Source organism: Trichomycterus rosablanca, chromosome 22 (assembly GCF_030014385.1).
Source record: "Trichomycterus rosablanca isolate fTriRos1 chromosome 22, fTriRos1.hap1, whole genome shotgun sequence".
Lineage (NCBI taxonomy): Eukaryota > Metazoa > Chordata > Actinopteri > Siluriformes > Trichomycteridae > Trichomycterus > Trichomycterus rosablanca.
Genome location: NC_086009.1, coordinates 17,850,402 through 17,877,669, shown reverse-complemented (window position 1 = coordinate 17,877,669; position 27,268 = coordinate 17,850,402). Strand labels below are relative to the sequence as shown.

Below are 27,268 nucleotides of genomic sequence, written 5' to 3'. Positions count from 1 at the left end.
GAGCTCGTTTAAAAAAAGGGGGATATTTGTTTAATTCGTTTGTGTACATACTGTACTTCCACATTTTGTTATAATGGCTAGCAGCTACAAACTGGCTTGTAAGACATGTATGTATTGTGGGAATTTCTTTACTAGTCTCTCAAGACACAGACTTCATTCATTAAAGACCTGCACTTCATGTCCTCATTGTCTGCAGTTCTCCCTGCAGCTCATCCTCATCCAGGCCAAGAGGTTCTTTAAGTGCTTTTCTAATTAATTCCAGCATTCATCACTGCTGTCCTGCAGCTAGAGAGTAACGATAGTGAATGCAACTCATGCTGTTGTTCTAGCATTGCAAAAATGCCTAATCCTTTTAGTAGTGCAGGCCAAATACACACATGCACACATAAAACATCATTAGCAGCCTGGCAATAATGTGGCTTGAACCAGCATCATATGATAACTTGTTCAGTACCTTAACTATTTAGCTACCACTGTATTCTGTAGTGTTTTCGCAAGGAAGATTCTGCAGTGTCCAATTGGGACTAATGCCCCTGTCAACTAACTGAGCAAAATGGAACCCAATTAAAATAAAGCAGGCCATTCTAACACTGCACAATACTGCAAAACAGGATGACAAGAATCGAAAACTGAACTGATATAAAGTGTGCCAAAGGCATCCTCTTGTTGGGAAGTATAATGGGACTAAGTGAGCCAGGTCCACAAGATGTTTCACTTCTATTGTAGAAAAACATGCGTGTGATTAAACTCCCTCAAATTGAAGAGCAGAGTGCATATGATAGAAATGACTGTTAAAACTGCCCAAATCTTTTATTCAATTACTGTAGCAAACCGTTTCATTCTGTTTATGGACAGAGTGGTTCAGCACCACCTGGAAACTTTAAACATAATCCTGATCAGGGTTGCAGTGGATCTAAAGAGGACAAGGTGAAAATACAGCCCAGGCAGAGCACCAGTCCATCACAGGGCATCATACACTTATTAATAAGGACAACATGAAGTTAACAATCCACCTGTTGCATGGCAGGTGAAAAACAGGCTATTCAGAGGAAAACTTATGACAAACTAACTCAGCTGCAGTTATCAAGGCAAGGTTTGCATCTTTTGCAGCACAAACTTTACCTGTTGCGCCACTGAGTCACAACCTCTTTTAATACCATAAGAAAGAAAAAAAAACACAATCAACACACAACTGTGTAATATTTTATAATGATTTTATTTATTGTTTTTTCTACACATACAGTGAAATACATATCAACAAAAATAACACAATCATACACAAAATAAATAAGCTCTTGTGTCACTAAAGCGATAGAAGCAGAAGACCACAGTTCTCATCCATTGTCCGGTGAGTCAATTTGAAAAAACCCACCGACAGCAATGAATGTGAATTGTGGTACCCTGGTATGAGAATGGGTGAATATGACCATGCAAGCAACTATCTTGGCCAGATTGGCAGCAAAGAGCCCCACGCCATTTAACCTTGTGACATACAAGACCTTCACAGTAGGTGCAAGTTTGAGATGCAGGGTACACCCAACACTTGATGGTTTTTCACATTTTAAACTCACCGACAGCGTTGAATGTTCACAGCATCTCATATAAGGTTAATTGGGAGGAAGCTGAAGTACCTGGAGGAAACCCACACAGACAGACAGTGACCAGTGGCAAGGATTGAACCCTGGTCCCCAGGACACTAGTGCTGAAAAAAAAAACTCAACAAAAAAACAGTTTACTTGCCCACACCAACCCCCAAACCCACATGATGACATAATAAATATATTTCAATGAGCAGGCAAAAGGCGTTATGTGAAATTATTAAACATATAATGAAAACGCTAATGTGAGCCCCCTGCACTTATTAGGATCTAGCTGGAGCTTATAGACCACATCTGATAATTTGATTGGTTCACAATTTCTAAAACTTCCTCTAATTTAAATAAGACTTTATGTTCACCAGCAAGGTTCTAAACATGGTGCGACATACTCACAGTTACAACACATAGTCTCCTAGGTGGCGTAGAGTTGATCTTGTGTGGTTGTCATATACCAGTGACCCAGAGTCTACACGCGGTCTGAAACATAGTCTAAGCAACACGCGGTCTATTATCTGATTTTGGGGGAGGGGAGTGGGGGCCAAGGTTTGAGCAGGAAAATGGGAAGGGGCCACTCGGCATGGTCAAAAATGGAAAAGTTGGGGGGGGGGGGGGGGGGGGGGGGATAAGGAGGGAGGCAAAGAAGCGGAGGTGGAGAGTGCATGTCTGGGAGGGGGTGGAATTGATCGATTCCAGGCTTTGCATTTCCAGACATGGAGTGATTGGCAAAGGTCAAAGGGTCTCATTTCCTATGAAAGAGAGGCTGTCTGGTACTGACCGTCCATTTTTTTTCTGCAGGTTCAACAAGGTCGACACACACACACACACACATAAGATTGAGACTAATACACTCGTTTGGTCACATAATATACTGAAATAGCATGATAACCATAGCAGACCTGCAGAAGTAACTATAGTCAGTGCATTTGGGTTTGAGTGGTGGAATAAGTGAGTAAAGTGCCACACATAAATGAAATAGCTTAGTGACTGTGTGTTTGTTCAGCCGTTGCAGTGGCTGAGCATATGATGTTCAGAAAGGGGGGGGGGGGGGGGGGGGGGGGGGGGTCACAGAAAAAGAATGAGACTACCGAGACAGGCCCTCCTCCACCTGGGAGTTGAACTCATGAACCTCTGGTAAGTGGGTTCAACGCAGTCATGGCCAAGTCTGCTGCTCTTATAGAGCACATTTGTATATTTTCTCAGTATAAAGGCTACGGCTATTTTTATGCACATATAGTATAATAGCTATAATAATTTACAATTTCTACAATGAATATGCATAGGATTTTACCTAAAATATTATTAATATTAGGCAGCTTGGAGTGATTCACAAAGTCAATTATATTAAAACCAGGGGCATAACTTTTGTAGTGCAGTGGGTGCAATTGCACTGATTGCCCTAGTATAATGGGGTCCAGGTTGATAAGACCACTAACAACTTTATTGGGACCCTAATTTATACCTATGGTTAATAAAAATGTTCAATAATTTAATAACAGTGTTTATTAGCTTTATTATGCTAATTATGCTACACTAGACTTGGTAAGCTAGTAAAGTAAATCACATAGTCAAAACTGTACAGTCAATTATTGGAAAACATATGAAACATATGAGAAATATATGCCTTGTTTAATTAAATCTGTGTCCCAAGCAGAGCTGTCAGAAAGACAAAATAGACCAATTATTAACAAAATATGAAAATAAATGGAATCAGGGACAATTATTACTTATTCAACATTAAATAAATGTTCTGACTGATGTACTGTTTCATGGTAAATATAAGTATGTACTTGCTGAGGCTGTTTATCAACAATCTATAGCTTAATTATGTTAACAAAGAAAATAAATGAGGGTTAATCTAAAGGAACTCATGCTTTTGAAATTAGATAATTGTGTAGGCACACAATTGGATGAAGGTGCTCCATTGTGTTCCACTTTGTACGACCATCAAGAGGTTCATACACTGCACAGCATGCATGCTCATAATGTTTGTTACCAGGAGTTTTACATCAAATATGATTATGTATTATTGCCACTTATTAGGCTGGCATGTTTATTTTAGCATATTTAAGGTATTCTGGCTGGTTTAAGGCGAAAAACATATTCATATGGACAGGGACTGTTGGAAGTGTGGTATATGTTCAAACTGAAAAGTCATTCGTTTTTTGTAATAGCTATATACAAATCATTTATTTCATTAAAAGTGTCTTGTAAGTACAGTTATATACATGCACACATTAAAAACAGCCTTAAATTTTACAGCCTTGATCAGGTTCCTACAAAAGCAGAGTAAGCTGATAGTTTTGCATTGGATGAGTGACAGTTATTGATTAAGATGTCTTTGCTCATATGATTGGTGGTGTCCCTCCCCCATGTCTGGGTGACTGGGACTATCTCTACCTTCCCCAGACAAGATCAATACTATAATCTAATTGTTATTCACTTACCAGGGACTAATAGCACCTCTGTGCATGTACACGCAGATAATAGTGCCTTAGACATCAGGTCCATCTAAAATCGTAATAAGTTTAAAATCTGAATAAATGGAGCTCAGTCACAGGTAAGTCCATGAGCTGGAATTGCATAGAAACACATGTGGATACAGAGTTCATGCATGCCATTAGGGATAACATCACATTAGCCTCCTCTGGCAGTGATGTCCGAGCATATAAGCAACACTTGTCATCAATGTCACATCACATTTGGGCCAGGTTTAGAAGAGCTACCTTTGGCCATGACAATGCATATCTTCTGAAGCTGCAGAACAGGAATATCCAAGAGACAGTAAGACAATATATAATGTAGAATGCACTTACCCCAGCTCCTCTCAGAGGGCTCAGATGCACTGCATACACCCAGTCTGACTCTTGGTCTGTGTTGTTTTCCTTCTGTCCCTGTGTACGTCGAATTATGTCTCTGCAAACCTGCATTCCTCTATCTCTGAATATCCCTCCCTTTGTCCTCTCCCACAGTCCCTCTTTTCTACAGTTTTAAAACTCTGCCCTTCCTTCTATTCACTATTCACTTCTCACCGTGCCGCCACATTTTTTTGATCCCACGCCTCTCACTCTTCTTTCCATTCCTTTCCTGCGTTTTGACCTCTGTGCTCTCCAAATCCGTCAACCTGGGTGCAAACTAAGCCGAAGACTGGCTGCTCTTCCTGTGCATGTGTGAAAAGATGAAGAGAGAGAAGTGCAAACCAGGACACAGGCTCTGTTAGTTTGAATGAAAATTGTGCAAGCACTGCTTCTCCCTCCTCTGGTTTCTTCCCTCCCCCTTCTGTGACACCCTCTTCCCCACCCTACCCTCTCTCTCTTTCTCGCTCTCTCTCCATCGTTCTCTCTGTCTCTCTTTTTTTGTCTGTCTAGCTCTCACATGCGCTCTGTCTCTCTCTTTTACTCCTTCATGTTATCTCACTTTCTCTGTCTCTTTCTCTCTCTTTTGCTATCACATTCTCTTATATTCTCTTTCTATCTCGCTCTCTCTCCCACCCTCCCCAGCTCTCGCATGCGCTCTCTGTCATGTACATGCTCTGTCTGCCTTCTTTTCCATTGTCACCCGTTTTCACACACCAGACAGACATTTATATTTATACCTTCCTGTTTCTCACCATCCTCTCTGCTCTGGCTTTTTCTCACACACTTTTATCACAGTGTCAGACATTTAACCCTTTGGATTTTGTGAGCCATTACACATATTTGGGCCTTTGTTAAAATACAAATTTGGATAAATAAATTTTGTTTTCCCCTTTAATAAAAATGTGCTGTAAAAACACTGACATGATCATGCTAGCTTAATTGATAATGATACACAGTACTGATCCATAACACTTTGTAGAGCTTTAGTCAGACAGTATAAATGTAATAAATATATAAACCATAAAATATAGAGCAATATAAATGATATGAAATTTACAACTTAGTTATCTGCTGTTTTTTTCTGAACACATTCTAGATACAAAACAGCAGGTCGTATGAGCAATATAACGCTATAAAGTCAGTGTTTTTAAAAATTTGAAAAAGTGAGTTTTTAGCTTTAGTTTTTTACTGACCTAAAATACTCTGAGACAAAATACAGAGGATAAATTATGTGCTTTTTTAATATAAATCTTGTGGACAGACATTAGAAGGGTATATCTGCTTAAAAATATGGTGTTTGAGCTGGATTGTATGTCAAATTCAATACATTTCAATGGTAAAATCCTGGTTAGTGCCCCCTACAGGTTGAAAAGTATCAATAGCCTCAACTTTGACAGTTTGACATCAGTTTATCAGCATAAGGTGTGACATGCAGTGTGTACTTTAGTCAGAGACCCGTCATTCATCTTAATCCAACATTCTGGCAGCCTAACATGTACTAAAACTATGGCATGTTAATACCAATGTGCGTCATACAGCCCAGCCTTTCAAGGCTTTTTTGCTTAAATCAATGGACTTGGACCTTCCATGCATTTTTTAAATCTGAAGGGGGGGTTAAAAACATTGCCAACCATCACAAAAAGCTCAAGCTCCTGATTTTGAATATCAGCAGTGCTGCTGGCCTGGTTGGGTACTAAACAGACAAAACTGACCATGTCTGAGAGAGGTAAGAACTGAGGAGGTTTTTCCTTATTGCTGCCGTAACAGCATGAAACAAAAAGCAATATGTTGAATATGTAGTTGTTTTGTCTGGAATGTGTTCTTGGGATAGAGTTCAGACCCACTGTAAGACTAATCTGGAAGAAGCAGTTACTGAGGGCAAATAAATGAACAGTTTTCATCCCGTATATAACATTAAAATACATACCATGTCATTTATACTTGTTCATTTTATGTTTGTTCTGTCGATATTCTCTCAGTCTTTTACCCATGAGTTAAATTGTATGGTGGTGAGGTTAGGGTCATTCAGTTCAAACCCATGGCCAGACCCCACTCGCATTACCCCATGACCCTTGACCCAACCTTTTCTAGCAGCGTCTGGCCTGAACTGGCTACTACAAGCCTTGACTGCAGTCACCGTATATGTCTGACACTGACCACTGAGACACATTTGACAGCGTGGGTCAGTAATCAGAGTGAGGTGGGGGAAGCTTCTGTTCCGGATGAATGGAATAAATTTGAGCAGATTATGTAAAAATGAATAAAACATGAAAGAGGGCTAAAATCAGACAAGAATTTTTGCTTTTATACATCTTAATAGTACATAAAATGTATGAAAGTCTTAAAAAGGCTAAAATCATGTTTTCATATCATGATTTCATAAACCTTCAGTTTATATATTCATGTCAGTTGTGCTCAGAGACAAAATTACTGAACAAATAATTTTAACATCCCTGTCATTACAACTCAACAATTTAATTTCTTCTCTTTTAACAGACCACCACTGGTCTCATCATTATTCAGCTGATGAGATAAACATGGTGTGTTATATAGAGTAGCACGCTCTGCAGTATTGTGGCCCTCACACCACTGCAATGGACAATTTGTAAATGTACATTAATGTCATCATTTGGTTAGCACTGGCCTAATTACATTATCTTTGTTTCTGTTCTCAGTTGGGTTTGGGTTACATACTGATAAAGAAAGAACTTTTAGTGCCATCCTGCATCCAGAGAGAGTGCATTACCAAGAAAACAAACCCCAGACAGTATAGACACGTCTGAGAATGGGAACTAGATCTGTATTCAAAGCATTAATCAACGGTACAAACTGTTGATACTTAGTAAAAACTACTAATAGCTTAATACTGAGTATATGCTTAACAAATAAAAATCTATAATAATAATAATAATTAGACAGTAAGTAACTAGGTTACTATTTTTCACTGTAATTAATAGTTAACAACTCACACTTTACTATCCTTAACTCATTTTTACCAACTATTTCATCTTGGCAGGGTTGAAGTGGATCTGCTGCCACCCAGAAAGACCGGGCACAAGCTAAGAATACACCATGGAGAGAGTGCAAGTTCACTTCAGGGCATTATACACTCACCTATTCACTCACTTAAAGCAATTTAGAATAGCAACTCCACCTTCTGCTTGCTTTGTTAGGTGAAAGGAACTTTGAGTACCCAGAGGAAACCTTTGCACATATAGGTAAAAACATCAAACAGACAGTGATCAGAGGTGAAAATCAAAACCATGCCACTCCAACTCAAACTAGAATCGGTTGTATTTGCAGCCCCTCATAAATCAAATTTAATCCTAAACTGCATACTACTGACTTAACTAATCTAATAGAATTATACTAGTAATTTCTAATTCAGGAGTACTTGGTACAGCAATATGCCATTTGGAGCCACAGTATCTACTTATACCACTTTCATAAACGCATTATTGTCAGCCAAGTAGTAGAGCTAAAGCTTCATCCGCACAGATGGATCTTTTCCAAAACCAACCCCCACCCCAAGGCTGAATTTACACTTATGAATGTAAATTACTGAGTAACACTTTTAAAAAAGACATTGTACTTTAGGAACAATATATTTCCATCATAATTAAAGGCAAAACATATTTAAAACATTAAAATAGATTTTTATGTACTTAAATATGTACTTTCTATATTAGTCATTAATGTAATTTTGAATATTTTATTGTTTTATCGTTAACAAAGATTTAAAGGATGATTTGTACTCATGCACCCAAACAAAACATTACGCAACAAACCACTTCTGCTGTCTCAATCTCACTTTTCTATCACTGAATCAAGTTGATCCATTATCTCTAGGAGACTGAATACTAACCAGAAACAAGAGCCAACACAGCATGGAGAACCACAGGATCAATATCAGCCATCTTAAAACGGCCTGTCGGTGGGGGGTTGTGCAAGCAGAACTAATGGAGGAAAAGAGAGGATTACACAAAGATTTGTTTACAGCCAAAAGTTAGTCAAGTCGAGGGGATACAGGTTACAAAATATTAAACAAAACTGCTTAGTTGTAATGTAAATAGCTACAGATATGTCTGCATTAGCAAGAGATTCTGAATAGACGTTCAATTAAATCTAATTATTCTATTATTTTGTGTTACTGTTTTTTATACAGTTTTATAAATAGCTGTATAATGTAACAGTTGGTATTAATCACATAGAGAAACAGTTAAAGAACATTAAATATCAAACCACACTTACATTTATCATTGGAGAGTACAATTTATTTGTAGGGAGTCTTTAAGCGCACTGTTGTGCATTACAATGTAAATTAAGATTATATACTTTTTTACACAATAGTAATAAATTAATTATAACAATAGCAGCACATAGCTATCAGTTTCGATAGACTCGGGCTGTGCATCACTTTACATTTTACCACATTATAAAAATGTCACTGCAGAAACTACATGATTAGTTAATCACGTGTTAAAGTTCTCAAAGTCCTCATACGGCCAATTAAAAGTGACTTAGTGAAGCATATATGTGTGGGTTAATGGGCAACAATTTCAGAGATTATTTGACTTTAGATATTGAAGTACAAGTGAATTCATCTTGTTGCACATCCACAGGATTGACAACATGTCCTTTATCACATTATGTTAATTGTCTTACAGCTTTTTTTCTGCTTTGCTCTCTTTATTTAATATTTCTGTAACTTCCCCTTCTTTATTCACACTGTCCATCTCTTCCTCCACCTTCACCACCAATGACTTCCAGGACTCCTGGTGCAGTCTCTCATTTTTTTCAGTCTCCTGGGCTGTAGGGGGCACTGTTCCCAGCAGAGTTAAAGGGAGATGCTTGAACTCGTCCTCGTTTATATCAAAGTCCTTCATCTTCTGATCCAACACCCACCAACGACCAACAAAGCCCACATCCAGCACATGTTTGTGAAACTCTGCCCAGGGCATAGAGATCGCAGAGCAGTTTGCCTCATACAAGCTGCTCTCAGGGTCATAATTTGCCACATAGGCCAGTGAGACAATGCCCAGACTGACGTAGCGCAAACGGCCCTCGTTGTGCAGCCTGACCAGGCTTTGTACATGTCCATCTGATGTTCCGCTGCGGATCCAGGGAGAGAGCAGGGCGAGCTTGTTAGAGGTCTCTAGTATTCTGCTCTGAAAAGACGTGTCATCTGGATTAGTGTAGTAACAGGCATATGCTCCTCCAATCAGAGCTGCATAGACTGATGCTTTAAAAGGACGCTCATAAGCTCCCAATATCGCTTCACGACACGCCTCCTTATAGTCACTCAGAAGACTGCGGCACCACACACCTACCAAACAAAACATTTTTACAGATTTTAGATGTAATTCAGGTTACAAGTGCTGCATTTCACATTAGTGTTCAATAAACAACATTAACAAATATCAAAATGCAACTTTATCTGCTTCTCTGGAAGTCTTTGTGGATTTGAAATGAATACTTTGCTGATATAGGGAACCATCTAATGAAAGAGAACAAAATAGTCAAATGTTCTATAAATCAGATTTGGATCGCAATCCCTCTGTGGACATTAAACTCTGGATGGAATGGTGGCAATTTTACAACAATGCGTGGCTTTTAATAACTTACCTAAAGTTGGTAAGTCAAGTTTTCTTATAGTACTTACATCCAAGCATCAGAAGCTGCTAACTGTTTAGTTTTGGACAGAGTGGTGAAACTTTCCTCAGGTACTGAGTACCGCTGGGACGCTGTGATTCCTCAGGTTCAGTTAAAGAAGATGCAAATATACTCCAATGAAAGCATGATGTAAAGCAGTGACTGTTAGCGAACAATTAATTTTGTACGTGCATATTTTTAGGATTGGGATTCAACACACTTAAATTGACTTTTTTTTCTTGTTATACATGGTTTAACAAAAACAAGCTTTCACCTCCTGTGTTTTATGCCATAGGAATGTAAATGATGTTTGGTGGCACTATTAATTTATACACCCTTATTTTATATCTAGTTATTATTTAAATACAATACAATTATTGGGAATTATAAAAGAATAATGGACAGCCCTAGATGGTAGACATCTTTGGATCTAAATAGGTGTTCGGTTTGTGATGGAATCATTTTGTGCTGTATGGATTATTGTTACAAGTAACTGGAATTTGCTTTATCTATAGCAGATAAGGCAGTAATCTTAAAAGTAGAAAATTAGTATTCATCTATTGTCATTGTAACATTATCACTGAATAGTAAGCAGCTATACTGTATTAAAACATTGTGGAAATAGTACAATATTTTACGGTATTTTATGGTATATAGAATGTGGAATGTCGTAGTAAGCATTTTCACCTCCAATTATTTTTAGGAAGGGATTAAATCAGACTGAATGAAAGAAGGTTTGAAAATACGTGTCCTATACGAGTGTGTGTTACTTCTGACCTCAACTGACCCATTAATGTTAGGTCAACGGAGACAGCACCACCGAACAGTGTTCCGTACAATATATGTACAGTAGGTCATGGTGTTTTATGCATGTTTTATTACCGTTTGTCATCAAATGTTCTTTCATATTAACACAACAACTTAACACAAGTACAAACCACGTTTAATTTTCTTTATTCTTCAAAACAATTACAATAAAACTACAATAAAGCAAAGATACTGTCCGGAACACTGTTATACACTGTCCTGGAGAGACATGAGGCTGTCAACCGGTTCCTCCTGACAGAGACATTAGAAAAGCACACACACCACCAAACAACAACAAACAGGTCCGTTAAAATCGTTCCTATTGACCCACTCACCTGCCCGACTGTCCCGCAGTCTCTCCCAGCGTGTGCCCTTGCTAACAGCCGCAGATACAGCAGAGCACCACCGCTTCTGTAACCACGAGGCCGCCATGTTAGTGACCGAACCGCACAACACACGGACTCTTCTTCTGTGTGTTTCAACCTGTGGGGCTCCGAACCAACCGAGGTGAATACTGCCACATACCGTTCTGGACATAATGAGAGAAGGATGTTTGTTTATTAGGATTTTAACGTCGTTTTACATTTTTACACTTACATTCATGACAGGAACGGTAGTTACTCATTACACAAGATTCATCAGTTCACAAGGTTATATCGAACACAGTCATGGACAATTTAGTGTCTCCAATTCACCTCACTGTCTAAATTGTCCACAGTCTTTGGACTGTGGGAGGAAACCGGAGCACCCGGAGGAAACCCACATGGACACGGGGAGAACATGCAAACTCCATACAGAAAGGACCCGAACCGCCCTACCTGAAGATAAAACCCAGGACCTGAGAGAAGGATGCTAGTTATAATTATTATTATTAGTAGTAGTAGTATCAGAATCAGAATCATCAGAAACAGAATACTTTATTGATCCCAGAAGGAAATTGCAGTAATAATAATAATAATAGTAGTAGTAATAATAATAATAATAATAATAGTAGTAATAATAATAATAGTAGTAGTAGTAATAATAATAATAATAATAATAGTAGTAGTAGTAGTAGTAGTAGTAATAATAATAATAATAATAGTAGTAGTAGTAATAATAATAATAATAATAATAGTAGTAATAATAATAATAGTAGTAGTAGTAATAATAATAATAATAATAATAGTAGTAATAATAATAATAGTAGTAGTAGTAATAATAATAATAATAATAATAGTAGTAGTAGTAGTAGTAGTAGTAGTAGTAATAATAATAATAATAGTAGTAGTAGTAATAATAATAGTAGTAGTAGTAGTAGTAATGACAATAATAATAATAATAATAATAGTAGTAGTAATAATAATAATAATAGTAGTAGTAGTAATAATAATAATAGTAGTAGTAGTAATAATAATAATAATAATAGTAGTAGTAATAATAATAGTAGTAATAATAATAATAATAATAATAGTAGTAGTAGTAGTAATAATAACAACAATAATAATAAAAATAGTAGTAGTAGTAATAATAATAATAATAGTAGTAGTAGTAGTAATAATAATAATAATAGTAGTAGTAGTAGTAATAATAATAATAATAGTAGTAGTAGTAGTTATAATAATAATAATAATAATAATAATAATAATAATAATAATAGTAGTAGTTGTAATAATAATAATAATAGTAGTAGTAGTAATAATAATAGTAGTAGTAGTAGTAGTAATAATAATAATAATAATAGTAGTAGTAGTAGTAGTAGTAGTAGTAGTAATAATAATAATAGTAGTAGTAGTAATAATAATAGTAGTAGTAGTAGTAGTAGTAGTAGTAATAATAATAATAGTAGTAGTAGTAATAATAATAGTAGTAGTAGTAGTAGTAATGACAATAATAATAATAATAATAGTAGTAGTAATAATAATAGTAGTAGTAGTAGTAGTAAAAATAATAATAGTAGTAGTAGTAGTAATGATAATAATAATAGTAGTAGTAATAATAATAGTAGTAGTAATAATAATAATAATAATAGTAGTAGTAGTAATAATAATAACAACAATAATAATAAAAATAGTAGTAGTAGTAATAATAATAATAGTAGTAGTAGTAGTAAAAATAATAATAGTAGTAGTAGTAGTAGTAGTAGTAGTAGTTATAATAATAATAATAATAATAATAATAGTAGTAGTTGTAATAATAATAATAGTAGTAGTAGTAGTAATAATAATAGTAGTAGTAGTAGTAGTAGTAATAATAATAATAATAATAATAGTAGTAGTAGTAGTAGTAGTAGTAGTAGTAGTAGTAATAATAATAATAGTAGTAGTAATAATAATAATAATAGTAGTAGTAGTAGTAGTAGTAGTAGTAGTAATAATAATAATAGTAGTAGTAATAATAATAATAATAGTAGTAGTAGTAGTAGTAGTAGTAGTAGTAGTAATAATAGCAGTAATAATAATAATAATAATAATAATAATAGTAGTAGTAGTAATTCATTTTACACATTTCAGAATTAATAAAACTCTTCAATGATTTTCATGTTTTAAGCTTAACATAGCTGTTACACTGACTTCATTACATTAAAGAAACTGTAGCTCTTTCTCCTTAATATCTGTCTGTTACCAACCTTCAATATGTTGGTACCAGCATCACATACTAATATCTTACATTTAGGTTGATCACAATACCTTGTACCTACTTCATATGAATTTTTGGACATAAGTTGCAGTTCTGTATGCTGTGTTGGTGCACACAAAACTAACAAATTCTGTTTTGACACCTTTTTCTTCAACATGGTGCTGCTTCAACTTCACCTGTCTGGAACAGTCTGGAGAATCTGTACATTGGCTGGTAAATATTTAGTTATTTGTCATAATTTTATTTCTTTGTCATAGTAATTTTCCTATTTAACTGGTCTCTTGAATGGAAAATTTGACATAAATGTATATCGAATTATATATAGTTAAGCATTTAACTATAAGTAAATATACTGTAAGTATTTAGTTATTTGTCATAATATTCCTATTTCCTATAAGATGATAAATAAACACAAATGAGATTTTATAACTACAATAAATTCATGGGGTGTCTTTAAATGTTTTATTTTGCACAAGAAGGGGTGCTTGTTTGCAACAAGAGTGCCCAAAAAAAAGGAACCCTGGTTCTTGCTCATTAGGCTCTTTGGAACTGAAGTTCTGGATTTCCAGTGTGTTCAGGTGGACGTGAGCAGTGAAATGCTGCCCCCTTGCGTTGCCCCAGTGGAACCCCAGTCACGTGACTCTATGTCGGACAACCAGGAACTGTTAGTGAGCTAATAGGTGACGTGGAGCATAAACATGATCTATCCAAACCATCAGGGTTTAACATATTAATGATATCAGCTCGCCATGTGGGATAAGTTCAGCCTGTAAGGTTATAAATGTTAATATATGAGCTGTGTAGGGACAAAACAGAGCGAGCTGTGGGTGAATTAGAAGAGGACTGACAGTGACACGCTTATCGCTGGTGAATGAGTGAGTGAACATGTTTATGATGCTGAATTATGGGTTCAGGTTCTGATTTTGTCTTTTATTAGTGTAGCACAGACTGGGAGAACTGGGTGTAGACTATTGTTTTTCAAAACTAGAGATAGAGAGATAGAGAGCATGGTAGCATCCATATGTTCGTGTGTTTAGCATGTCTGACTGTAGATGTTCTCTTTTCTCCACAGTAGCTTCACTTCTGATCTGACCTGATCTCACACCATGGCTGATGAACTCAAGTTTCAAGGTGGGTGATGTTTTTAAGGTTCACTTTACATACATATGGTCCAATCTCCCTGTGGTACTGCTTGATTCAAAGCTAGCATAGGGTGGCTCAATGTGTAGCACTGTTGCCTCACAGCAAGAAGGTCCTGGGTCCTTTCTGTGTGGAGTTTGTATGTTCTCCTTGTGTCTGTGTGGGTTTCCTCTAGGAGCTCCGGTTTCCTTTCACAGTCCAAGACATTCAAGTGAGGTGAATTGGAAATACAAAATTGTCCATGACTGTGTTTGATATTGAACTGATGAGTAACTACCGTTTCTGTCATGAATGCAACCAAAGTGTGTGCAATGTGACATTAAATCCTAATAAATAAATAAATAAACATTTGGTTTCATTATATATCATCATTATATATCTATTTGAATTGTGGTTCTGGAGACACATCTACCTTTTATCAAATATTTGCTCAGTTAATAACATCTGATATCAGTAAATAGTGATAGAGCCACAGTCAGCATTTAATTACATGTGCATTATTAGATTATTAGACAAACAGTTTTATGACTACACAAAATGAATACTCAAAGTACCCATAATTAGTAAATATAAATCTAAAGGACAAGTCCATTCATATGTTTCAATAGTTTTCTTAAAACCATTACTGTATAAGCTTTTTTGATCTGTGGCTCTATTGTCGATAGCTACTTATACTAAATTTGATTAAATATGCAAATTATCGAGCTATTTCAACCACATTATAGCCGAACAGGGGTTTAGGGCCAACTGTGTAGAACTACTTCATAATTACATTTTTATGTCAGCACTTTTTGGTCAGTTTAACTGTAAGTAAGTAATTCCACTTCAAAAAAGAATGTAATTTCACTTTACTTTAAAGTAAACAGCTACATGTTACATTACAGTGAGACTGTAGTTATTATGGTTTCCCATTATCTGCTTCATTCAATGTTTTTAATCTTTGTAGAGTTTGCAGAAGCGGAAGATCTCCTGTCTGTTGATCCAGGTGCCTCAACAGTCAGTATCAGCAGCTACAGCTCTGCCATCATTTCAGCCTCCTCTTCAAAAGATGTCAAACTGAACCTGTCAGATGATGAGGACAGTCAGCAGGAGAGCTCGGAGGTCTTTTTTTACACCAAAATTTATTAAAAATTCTTCAGTCTATGACAAATAATTTATAATTTTCTAAATAACAATGTTTTGTCAGTCAATAACACTACTTTAATTTCAGTTGCTTGGAGGTGAAAAACAATCTAGTGGCTTCTGGACATTTGAATACTACCAGTCCTTCTTCAATGTGGACACTGTGCAGGTATGGTATATGTATTTTTTTTTTATCTTTGAGTTATGGCTAACTTGTCTAGATACACCTTGGTGATACATGTGCACACTTCGCTGTAGTTAGAACAGCATTTCTTAGTTATGTGCATCTGGTGCATTAAAACATCTCCAAAACATTACTGATAAGAGCCAGAACAACTCGGACATGCTTTATCATAAACCATATACAAACCCCATTTCCAGACTGCAAAAATGAATGAAATACATGAATGAGAAACAAAATATTATCAGTCATGTACTTTCTCATTTGCGTTAGGTGTTGGACAGGATCAAATGGTCACTTATACCTCTGCCTGGGCGGAATTTCATCAAACATCACATACGAAGTAATCCAGATTTATATGGTAAGAAATCATTGTTTTTTTACTGTTACTTGTTAGGGTGTCACTGAGCATTTAAAATTATTTTGGATTTAATACAAGAAATTAATGGCACCTACATTTTCTCACAGGACCATTTTGGATATGTGTGACACTCGTGTTTTCCATGGCCATCAGTGGAAACATTTCTACCTTTTTGAGTAAGATGGATGATCCTAAATATCATTACAGACCACAGTTCCACAGAGGTGAGAGCATTATCAAATTTTTGTACTTACATTTAGGCATTTATTAAACTTTTTTTTATCTAAATGACTGAATACAAAAATGGTTTTATTGTTACACTTAGCCACTGGCCTCTGACTCCATATGTATTTGTTCATTTGGCCACTAATTAACAAGTGTATTTACTCCTAATGTACAAAAAAAGCAAGGCATTATAAAAGAATCAGTCGTTTCTTCTTATGATGTTGAATTTGTGCTCTGGTTTATGACAGTGACCATTGCAGCGGTTGCTGTGTTCCTCTATGCATGGCTCGTACCACTGGGAGTGTGGGGTTTTATGACCTGGCGACAGAATGCTGCTCGACAGGCGAGCGCTTACTCTTTCCTAGAGACCGTTTGTGTCTACGGCTACTCTCTCTTCATTTATATACCCACCTCAGTGAGTTTCTTTTTTGTGTGTTTATTGCCCATCCACTTATATTTTATGTTTTAGTATTATTTTTATGAATGCCATAGTTTGGATTAAATTCTTGTTTATAATTTAGAGTTTTTAGTGTTTCAAATTAGGAGAAACAATTGATAATATTTGTACATGTGTGTATAAAAAAATCTAACCGGATGCATGCATGTAATACACAATCTGATTCATGGTTGTATGTAACTTTTTTAAAGATATTATGGATCATTCCTTTTGACTGGCTTCAGTGGCTTTTGATTGTCATCGCTATGTTGGTTTCCGGCTCCTTGTTGGTCATCACCTTCTGGCCAGCGGTTCGTGATGACACCAGAATGACAGCTTTCTCCATTTTGACAGCCATTGTGCTGCTTCATGCTCTGCTGGCTATTGGCTTCAAGGTGACTCGCTGTAAACAGCAACACACATAAACGTAAAGAAGAAACACATTTTTTCCTTGTGAAATTCACTGAATTTAGGTTTTAGTTCAGCCTGGATACTAAGAACTGAGAAACTGCAAAAATATAATAAGGTTTTTTTGATGGAACGTACTTTTACGTAGCTTAAGCCATTTATTAGTGAAAGATAAAAAGACTTGATCACTGACTTGACTTCATTCAAAGGGGTGAAAAAACTGAAAGTGACTTTAGTTTCAGCTTGACAGATCTGCTTTAGCTAGGTATAAATACTTGCAAACATCTGTGTGTTTTTTGTAATATAGTTGTTTTTTGTTTCAGATGTACTTCTTTCAAACCGCAGTGGAAATAGCTGGACCTACCACAATTCCCCTAACTACCCAGAATCACACAGGACACATCAGTATGAAGAAACTTCACTAACCAGTGTTTAAGAAAAGAGAAGAGTGGAAATGTGCACAACTAACATCTCACCATAACCTTTGGTTAGCACACTCCTGATTTAACAGCTTTTATTCATATATGAAGATCTTCTGTAGGCTCATGGTAACTGCATGGATGAAAAAGCAGATTGAGACTGTAAGCAGTGTAGAAGCTAATCATAGTTGGGATGTGGATATGTTGAGCTATACAAGTTGGTAGGAATATTCTGAACAGTATGTCCTGCTCCTGAAAAGAACATAGTTTGAATCAATCTACAGAATCATATATTTGTCAAGTATTCTTTATTAATTTTTTGTTTGTTTTCTTGATTGATGCAAAAAAGAGATTCAGTGGTATATAAATGTTGATAAATTATTAATTGTTAATGCTGTGTGGTGTCTTACTTTATTAATGCAGCCCAAGTGGGACGTCAGATGAAAATTGCTTTTTGTATTCTAATAAAATTCACCCTATTTTGATAAAATGGGTGTCTTTTTGTTAAAAAGAAATACCTTTTTTGATGGCTACAGTGTCATTCAACTACAACCATATATAATGCATGCAGTCTCCATGTTTTATTGTTTGTTTTATAGTCGTGAGAGCTTTGTGTAAATGTGTATTGGTCAGGTATTGTGCTTTTTAATGTAAACATTCTCTCAAAGTGGCTAACTTTACTGCAAGGCTAGCGTGATAGTGTCAAGGTAAAACTCCCTAAATATTATGAAGCAGTAACCTTGAGAGTAACCAGACTGAAACCAGCCCTGCTGTGGGGTATCTATTCAGTACTTGTCATTATGAACATTTATTTATTTATTATTAGAATTTTAACTTCATGTTTTACACTTTGGTTACATTCATGACAGGAACGGTTGTTACTCATTACACAAGATTCATCAGTTCACAAGGTTTTATCGAACACAGTCATGGACAATTTAGTGTCTCCAATTCACCTCACTTGCATGTCTTTGGACTGTGGGAGGAAACCGGAGCACCCGGAGGAAACCCACGCGGACACGGGGCCCTATGAACATACACCAAACAATGCCTCACTGCAATCAATCAAGCTACGCTATATGGAAAAAAAGTAATGGAACACTGCATCTAATATTTGAATAAATGTGTTTCAGCCACAGCATTTGTTAGCAGGTGTAATAAATCAATTATATAAAGGAAAGTATAAGCCTCAGAGTTTAGGAAAGGCTTGTAACTTTCCCGGCATTACTGTGCCACTGGACAAAGCAAGTTCTATAAATACACAAAGAAAAGCTTGGTTTAAATCAAAGAAACTCCAATGGCCTGCAAGAAGCCCTGACCTCAACCCCACTAAGCAGCTTTGGAATGAACTGGAGCATCAGTGCCCAGCCATACAAATGCTTTTTTTCCGATGAATGGGCACAAATTCCCACTAACATACGTTAAGGTCTTATAATAAGCCTTTACAAAAGAGATCACATATTTGTATATCATATGTTCTGAGATGTCCATCAAGCACCTGGCAATAGTCAACACACATTTTATACATGATTATTAGGGTGGCACGGTGGCTCAGTGGGTAGTACTGTCGCCTCACAGCAAGAAGGTCCTGGGATCGATCCCCAAGGGGGGTGGTCTGGGTCCTTTCTGTGTGGAGTTTGCATGTTCTCCCCGTGTCCACATGCAAGTGAGGTGAACTGGAGATAGTAAATTGCCCATGACTGTGTTTGACATTAAACTTTTGAACTGATGAATCTTGTGTGTCATGAATGTAACCAAAGTGTGTTAAATTTCAGGGGAAATCCTAATAAATACATAAAATAAATGATTTTTACACAGTTGGGCCGCTAGGGTTTGCAGTGACCTGCCCAAAACACTCGAGCGAGGCCGGTAACGTCAACACTGCGCGCCATGAGAACGTCCTTTCGAGTGCGACACACGGCGTGTGTGTGTGTGTGTGTGAGAGAGAGAGAGAGTGTGAGTGAGAGAGAGCTGGTGGATGTGTTAGGTCACAGCAGCAGACATGGCCCGGTGTTTAACTTTGATGAAGGTCGGCTTGGAAGCCTGCAGCAGGAATAATGTCCGGTTCTTCTCCCTCAGCCAGAGAGCAGCAGGCCGGATTATCACAGGAGCAGCGAGCACAGGTAGCTAACAAGCTAACTCACGTTTATTCACTCATGACAGCTTAACATACACCAGGTGATCAAAAGTATGTGGACACCCCTTCTAATGATCGAGTTCTAATGCACATACATGCACTAACATGTATACATCGATCATATCAAATCAATTACATTTTTGTGACAAGAATTTAAAGCAAGGCTCCTCCTTAATCAGATAACAGTTTAGGGAAGGCTCATTTCTTACATGATACATAATACACGTGTATTTTTATAAAGGTGTGTGGTGTCATTTTTAGAGTAAACAAACACAATTATTTATAAAACATCTTATGAAATTGTGCAGTTTTTTGTTGGACATCTGTGAAGCTGCTCTGTATACATAAATAGGCTTACCCTTAGTTTGATTGACAGGCACCAATACCCTTACAGTCTCATTCAAACGTTTGTCAGATTCCATATATCTAAGTAAAAACAAGAAAGTGAATTTACATATAAATTTTTTCTGCAAACAGTAAAACTTTATACACTATTAACAAACAGTAGTAAAATGTTACATCACACCTTACATAGTTCATATCACAGAAGTATATATAGTGCATCATATACATGAACAAGTATATTCTATGATGGTCGATAAACGCCCCCTGGATACCTTTAAGCATACAAATACATATACATTTTGGAGTAAACAAACACAATTATTTATAAAAATCTTATGAAATTAAGCAGTCTTTTGTTGGACATCTGTGAAGCTACAGTCTCATTCAAACGTTTGTTAAATTCCATCTTTAAATATAAACGGGGAACAAATTTACACATGCATTTTTTTCTGTAAATAAAATAACTTTATACACTAACAAACAGTAGAAAAACTTTACATTGCACTGTATGTAGTTCATATCACAACTATATTCAATTCATTATATACTTGGGCAAGTATATCCTATGATGGTCTATAAACTCCTCTGGATACCATTTTGTTTACTACCATGGACCATAACCCACTAATTTTCTGTTTCCAGTTAATACAAGACAGCAGCATTATCGCCTCAATCAGAGAATTTGGAGTCCCAGCCATGCTGGAGTGCAGCTGAACTACCATCTATACAGCACTCAAGCCGAACCTGCGGAAGAGGAGATCCACAACATCATAAGTGACACTGAAAAAGTAGAAGGTAAATTGTTTACATTTAAGTCTTAAATGTAAGTCTTTAATTGTGGGCATCTCCACAATCCTTCTTAGTTTCACTGTTCCTGAGTAGTCAGCTTGTTTGAAATAATTGACAGTGTCACACACAGTGACCACAATGTGACTGATTGCATCTAGTGATGATCCAGTTGTGTGAGAGAAAACTCCCAATGAAGCAGGCACTTGAACATTGTCTAAATGACACGCTACCATTAAATAGTAAATGTTAAATGCATAATTATAAAATGCACCCTGATGATTTACAGGAGAATTACTTTGGATGCTTCTGTATGCTTTTTCACTTCCAGGCATAGTGGACATGTTCATATTAGTTCAGCGAATATTTAAAATAAACTTTTTACTGCTTTTCGTCTCTAGGATCCTTCTTGAAGCATGAGTTTCAAGCTGAGACTAAAAAGTTGTTGGACATTGTGGCCAGGTCTCTGTACTCGGAGAAAGAGGTAAGTAGGGATGTTGTACATGTTAACCTTTAGAGACTGTATTTAAATAAAAAATAATCCTAATAATAAATAAATAATCCACTTACTAGTGAAGATTTTGGTTAATTGATTGGTTTGGTTTTAGGTCTTCATCAGGGAGCTTATATCTAATGGAAGTGATGCACTCGAGAAGCTTCGACATAAGCTCATTACAGGAGGAGGAGATACTGCACCTATGGAAGTCCATCTACAGACTGATTCAACCAAAGGCACTTTAACCATTCAGGTAAATTAATGTTACTGATATTATTATATTGATATTACAAGATTTGTATAATCTGACCAAAATATTTAATTAATTGACGTTACTGAGTGCCATGTGTTCCATGTGTTTTAGGACACAGGAATTGGGATGAATCAAGAGGAACTGATTACCAATCTGGGTACTATTGCTCGCTCTGGCTCAAAGGTTTGTTTGCCTGCCCCGTTCCTGTGTTGAACATATACATGCTGCAGCTACATGTCCCACAATCCTTTACTTTGATGTGTTTAATGGTCTGTTTCTTTGTTTGCCAGGCCTTCCTGGATCTTCTTCAAAGCCAAGCTGATGCAAGAAGCTCCATCATTGGACAGTTTGGTGTAGGCTTCTACTCAGCCTTCATGGTCGCAGATAAAGTAGAGGTCTACTCTCAGAGTGCGGAGCCAGATGTACCAGGGTACAAGTGGTCCTCAGATGGGTAAGATGCAGAAAAATATTTACTAGCATGCATATGGTTCCAAAAATGAGTGCTTGAACAATTTTGGCCAGTTTTAAAATATAGAATAATGACATATCATTTCTAAATTGAATTTTCCTGTATTGTTTTGCAGCTCTGGGGTGTTTGAGATTGCAGAAGCCAGTGGGGTGAGACAGGGCACCAAAATTGTATTATACCTCAAAGATGATTGCAAGGAGTTTTCGTCTGAGGACCGTGTTAAAGGTACACATTGTAAACAAAATAATTGTGCTGATTTTAACCAGAACATTAATGCAGAACATCACTCCATCTAACATCTTTGTGAATTTCTGTTCTGCAGAGGTTGTGAACAAGTACAGCAACTTTATGAGCTTTCCAGTCTACCTGAATGGTCGCAGACTGAACACTCTTCAGGTGATCTGCTGTAGACTTTATTAGTACTGTATCCTTGAGATCCCAATTTGTGTCCTTGAAATAAATAGGCAAAAGTATTTATTGCATCAGAGTCAGTTTTAGTTATGGCTGTGAATGACTTGGCACTGGTACTGAAATATTTTAGACATTTTAAAGTTAAGGAACAATTACAGCATGTGTCTGTTTGTACATTTACAAGAATGGCTATCAGTTTCTCCCAGTAAACAACTTTGGGCATTGTGAAAATAAGCCTGATTATTCCATTATTAGTTTTGTCCATGTTAATATGCACTTAATCATGTAATAAAATATAATTTGTAAATTGTAGGCACTTTGGACGATGGACCCCAAAGAGATCAGTGAGTGGCAACATGAGGAGTTCTATCGCTACGTAGCTCAGGCTTATGACAAGCCTCGTTACACTCTGCACTATCGTGCTGATGCGCCCCTCAATATCCGCAGCGTCTTCTATGTCCCTGATATGGTAGGTGTCTGCTGTTCTGCTCAGTGTTACCTTTTTGTCTTATTACACAAGAGAATCTTTTTTGAACCGTTTGTCTTGTGCTACACAAGATGATTTTGTTGTGCTACAGGCATGATTTTGTTCATACAGAAATGAAAGAATATAAACGTATTTGCTAAATGAAAAAAAACTGTGCAGCAGTGGGTATGGGGAGCAAATGGAGAACAAGCTTATTTAAAAATAAAAATGCTATATTGAGCTTTTGTTTGTATCACTATAGTCATAATAAATCAATTTTTGTGTGTGTGTGTAGAAGCCAACCATGTTTGATGTGAGCAGGGAGATGGGTTCCAGTGTGGCTCTGTACAGCAGGAAAGTCCTGATCCAAACCAAGGCCACTGACATTCTGCCTAAGTGGCTGCGCTTCTTGCGAGGTTTGTTTTGTCTGGCCTCAGACTTTGGTATTTTCTGTCCTTTTACTCTGTTTAGCTATCAAAACCTGAAGTCAGGAATGATTAAAAAAGAGCAATCTATACTTATTTGTTATCAGATTATTCAACATTGGACAGTGATGTCATACTGTCAGCATTGCTGGATTGAAAGTTGAAACACTAGCAGCAGAAATCCGGATAGTTTATGTTTTCATTAAGTAATAGATTTTATGACTTATGAATATGTTTCAGGTGTGGTTGACAGTGAGGATATTCCCTTGAACCTCAGCCGAGAGTTACTACAGGAAAGTGCGCTTATCAGGTAAATGCAACATCATGCGTCTGATTCAAAACAGCTATCACTCACTCTCACTGCAATATAGCAAAGTCACATGTGTTCCATACAATAGTTTGTGTCACCCTCTGCTGTCCTCCTACTGGTGGATTTAGATTTTTTAGTAACTTAACTTTGATTTTGGCTACAACAGCAAAATTGAACCAATTACTGCACATTGTAACAGCGACTTTAATCTATTGTTGATCAGCTTGTTGCTTTAGCAGCTGAAATGTGATGATGTTAGACAAATAATTTTTTATTGTAGTATGATGAAGTGTAATTTCCCAGTTAAAAAAAATCCACCTGGGTTCTTTAGAAAACTGCGGGACGTCCTGCAGCAGCGCGTCATTCGTTTCTTTCTGGACCAGAGCAAAAAGGATCCAGAGAAGTATGCTCGTTTCTTTGATGACTATGGGCTTTTCATGCGAGAAGGCATCGTCACCACAGCCGAACAGGACATTAAGGTCAGAGACATTCAGAGTGAATCCTGTTTTTAGTCTTATATTTTTTATATATATGGTTAAATTTTTTATGTTGTCTTAAAAAAATCATTTATCTTTGATCAGGAGGACATAGCCAAACTGCTTCGCTTTGAGTCCTCAGCACTGCCTGCTGGCCAGCAGACCAGCATCATGGACTATGCCTCACGCATGAAGGCGGGTACAAGAAATATCTACTACCTGTGTGCTCCCAACCGGCATCTTGCAGAGCACTCGCCATACTTTGAGGCGATGAAGAAGAAAGACATGGAGGTGAGTCGCAAATGTCTTGGTGGATTATTCATCCATTTTTCTAATCATTTTATCCTCATCAGGTTTGTGGTGGGACTGGTGGGACTGGTGCCACTGGGATGCATCAGGCACAAAACCTGAAAGGGGTGCCACATGTTAGGTCATTTACTTTTCCATCACATGGACCAAGAGAAAGCAAACCATCCAGCTTCTGCCTTGTCTGTAGGTGCTCTTCTGTTATGAGCAGTTTGATGAGCTGACTCTGCTCCACCTCAGAGAGTTCGACAAGAAGAAGCTCATCTCAGTGGAAACGGACATCGTCGTTGATCACTACAAAGAGGAGAAGTTTGAGGACAGCAAGACAGGTAAGTGAAAAAAAAAAAACCAGTGTACTTTATTGTATTTATTGTCCTCTGTGTTTACTGATGCAGGTAAGATGCCAAGGGAGCTCAGAAGAGAGTTTTGCAATGCTGGTTTGTTTATTATCGAATCTTCATTCTTAAACTAGTTTTCTGTTTTACTACTGATTTTAGCATCAGAGCGGTTGACCGAGCAGCAGGCTGAGGATTTAATGGCCTGGATGAGAAACTGTCTTGCCCAGAGAGTCACAAATATCAAGGTAAGGAAATCCTATACTAAATATTGAGGACTGTTTACTAATACAGTGATGCATTTTTGAAAGGACTTTGCCAAATGTTTATTAATCATTCACTGATTTTGTTGTTCGTCAGTTGACGCCTCGTTTGGACACTCATCCGGCCATGATCACAGTGCTGGAGATGGGAGCAGCACGACACTTTCTGCGCACCCAGCAGCTAGCACGCAGTGCTGAGGAGAGGGCACAGATCCTGCAGCCCACACTGGAGATCAATTCTGGGTAAGGGAACAAGTTAATACTCAAAGCTTTTCTGCTATCCTGTGGAACACACCATGGTGTAGTCTTTATCAGTAATATATGCAGTTTGGGCCTTTAAGGTGGTACGTTTTGCCTTTTTTTGCAGACATGACCTCATCAAGAAACTTCATGTGCTGAAAGACTCAAATCCTGACCTTGCACAGCTGCTGCTTGAACAAGTAAGGCGGATTCAAGTTTCTGAACTGGTTACTCAAGTTAGTGAACAGTCTAACGAAGGTGCACTGATCTCAGTGCCGGTCCCAAGCCTGGATAAAAATAAGGAGAGTGGCATGAGGAAGGGGATGAGGCTTAAAAAGTGTATATTATTTACTTGTGTGCCTTTACAACACACTATGGAGTATGTAAAAAAATTAAGCTGGATTTTTAAAATACACTTTGACTTGTATTTAAACAATATCAGTGACCAGTATCAAAGTTTATCACACCTCACAGCTGATGTGGATTGAATGTGGATAAAGTGGATGTGTTTTTGATCCAATGCACAAGTAAAATGCTTTAGAAGCAGTTTGGCATGTATTAGTCTATAATGACATTTTAGCATGTTTTGGTGGCTTTTGAAATATTGTAGTTGTCTAGAAGTTGGTAGAGAACAAACTAGGACCTTAAACTCTACTGCTTCCTATTGAAAACTGCATCAGATTGACTGTTGTTGTTTTTTTTCTTTTAGATTTATGACAATGCCATGATCACAGCTGGCCTAAACGACGATCCCCGCCCCATGATCTCTCGTTTAAATGATCTGCTGACCAAAGCACTAGAGAAACACTAACACAGTGTGGGAGGCAGCTCAGATGGACTGAACCAGACCTGTCCTAAAGACTTTTTCTCTTTTGCATCCTTACATGACATTACATTCATTAATGTAAGGTCTCATCCAACATAACTTGTCCTGCACTGAATATGCTAAACGTGTCAAGATGAAATCCAGAGTGAAGTTGGAATGGATTCTAGACAACTAGTCCATGTTAGTTCCTGTAAACCGTCTGGACAACTGGAGAAATTAATATAGCAGTGCATGTGAAGAGACTGGATGGATGATTGATGTATAAGAAAAACAGTACAAATTGCACAGTATAGTTACAGTTGTCCTTATACGTTTACAGCATGACAGTCATGGGATTTCACTGACTTCTACAATTGTTCTGTTTTTGAATAACTGGTGGTACATGTACTTCTTTGTCTAAAAAAATGCTTCACTAATTTGAGTTTATGTTTAAATTAAATGTGTTTTTTTTGTAACTTATCTGCTGGTTCAAAAATATACATACAGCACCTTTACTTATTTGTTTGTGTAGAAGGTTTTTATGTCTTAATGTTTTAGCTAGGCCTTCTCATTAGTAATTATAATGAAGTACAGTTGGTGACTTTTCTGTGTTCATATAAATAGGGCTAGTCTGAATGCATCCAATTTAAGCCACAAGCTTGGTACAGCTCTCAGAAAAGCAGATTATTTATTTCGGGCCATGAGTGTCCGTTTGCGCCATTCCGAGCAACTTCAGATTCCAAGATAATCTCTACAAACAATTGACCATAAGTACAAAGTATATTGAACAGTGGTCTCTTTGCAAGGGGCAAGATTGTCACTTCATGATGATAGAAAACTTGTCAGAACTGACATGAATTAAAAGCTGCTGAAACATCTTGCAGCAGTTTTCCAGCAAACATGGGTACAAGGTCACAACATT

At 37.0% G+C, this 27,268-nt stretch overlaps 3 protein-coding genes across 6 annotated transcripts; 2 read left to right on the top strand and 1 right to left on the bottom strand.

The window, feature by feature from the left end:
* Positions 1-8,704: 8,704 nt before the first annotated feature.
* Positions 8,705-11,347, bottom strand: timm29 (translocase of inner mitochondrial membrane 29). 2 transcript variants are annotated; one of them, XM_063018967.1, is made up of 3 exons: positions 11,106-11,334; positions 10,116-10,206; positions 8,705-9,779 (listed from the first exon to the last, which is right to left on the bottom strand). In XM_063018967.1, exons 2-3 carry the CDS (start codon positions 10,123-10,125, stop codon positions 9,115-9,117), a joined length of 675 nt encoding a protein of 224 aa, XP_062875037.1. In that variant the 5' UTR covers positions 10,126-10,206; positions 11,106-11,334; the 3' UTR covers positions 8,705-9,114. The 2 variants fall into 2 exon arrangements, with proteins under 2 accessions (XP_062875037.1, XP_062875036.1); XM_063018966.1 differs by lacking the exon at positions 10,116-10,206 and having other exon boundaries at positions 11,248-11,347.
* Positions 11,348-14,189: 2,842 nt separating this feature from the next.
* Positions 14,190-18,215, top strand: yipf2 (Yip1 domain family, member 2). Of its 2 annotated transcripts, none has more exons than XM_063018790.1 (9): positions 14,190-14,406; positions 14,607-14,662; positions 15,618-15,772; positions 15,882-15,962; positions 16,248-16,335; positions 16,443-16,559; positions 16,809-16,975; positions 17,209-17,391; positions 17,728-18,215. In XM_063018790.1, exons 2-9 carry the CDS (start codon positions 14,638-14,640, stop codon positions 17,827-17,829), a joined length of 918 nt encoding a protein of 305 aa, XP_062874860.1. In that variant the 5' UTR covers positions 14,190-14,406; positions 14,607-14,637; the 3' UTR covers positions 17,830-18,215. The 2 variants fall into 2 exon arrangements, with proteins under 2 accessions (XP_062874860.1, XP_062874859.1); XM_063018789.1 differs by having other exon boundaries at positions 14,604-14,662.
* Positions 18,216-19,563: 1,348 nt separating this feature from the next.
* On the top strand, positions 19,564-26,826 carry trap1 (TNF receptor-associated protein 1). 2 transcript variants are annotated; one of them, XM_063019077.1, is made up of 18 exons: positions 19,652-19,946; positions 20,948-21,100; positions 21,493-21,575; positions 21,700-21,840; positions 21,952-22,023; positions 22,131-22,291; positions 22,425-22,534; positions 22,632-22,705; positions 23,034-23,189; positions 23,482-23,602; positions 23,852-23,921; positions 24,253-24,400; positions 24,503-24,688; positions 24,894-25,032; positions 25,201-25,286; positions 25,399-25,544; positions 25,669-25,741; positions 26,251-26,826. In XM_063019077.1, exons 1-18 carry the CDS (start codon positions 19,826-19,828, stop codon positions 26,350-26,352), a joined length of 2,142 nt encoding a protein of 713 aa, XP_062875147.1. In that variant the 5' UTR covers positions 19,652-19,825; the 3' UTR covers positions 26,353-26,826. The 2 variants fall into 2 exon arrangements, with proteins under 2 accessions (XP_062875148.1, XP_062875147.1); XM_063019078.1 differs by lacking the exons at positions 25,201-25,286; positions 25,399-25,544; positions 25,669-25,741; positions 26,251-26,826 and having other exon boundaries at positions 19,564-19,946; positions 24,751-25,024.
* The last annotated feature ends 442 nt before the right edge of the window (positions 26,827-27,268 follow it).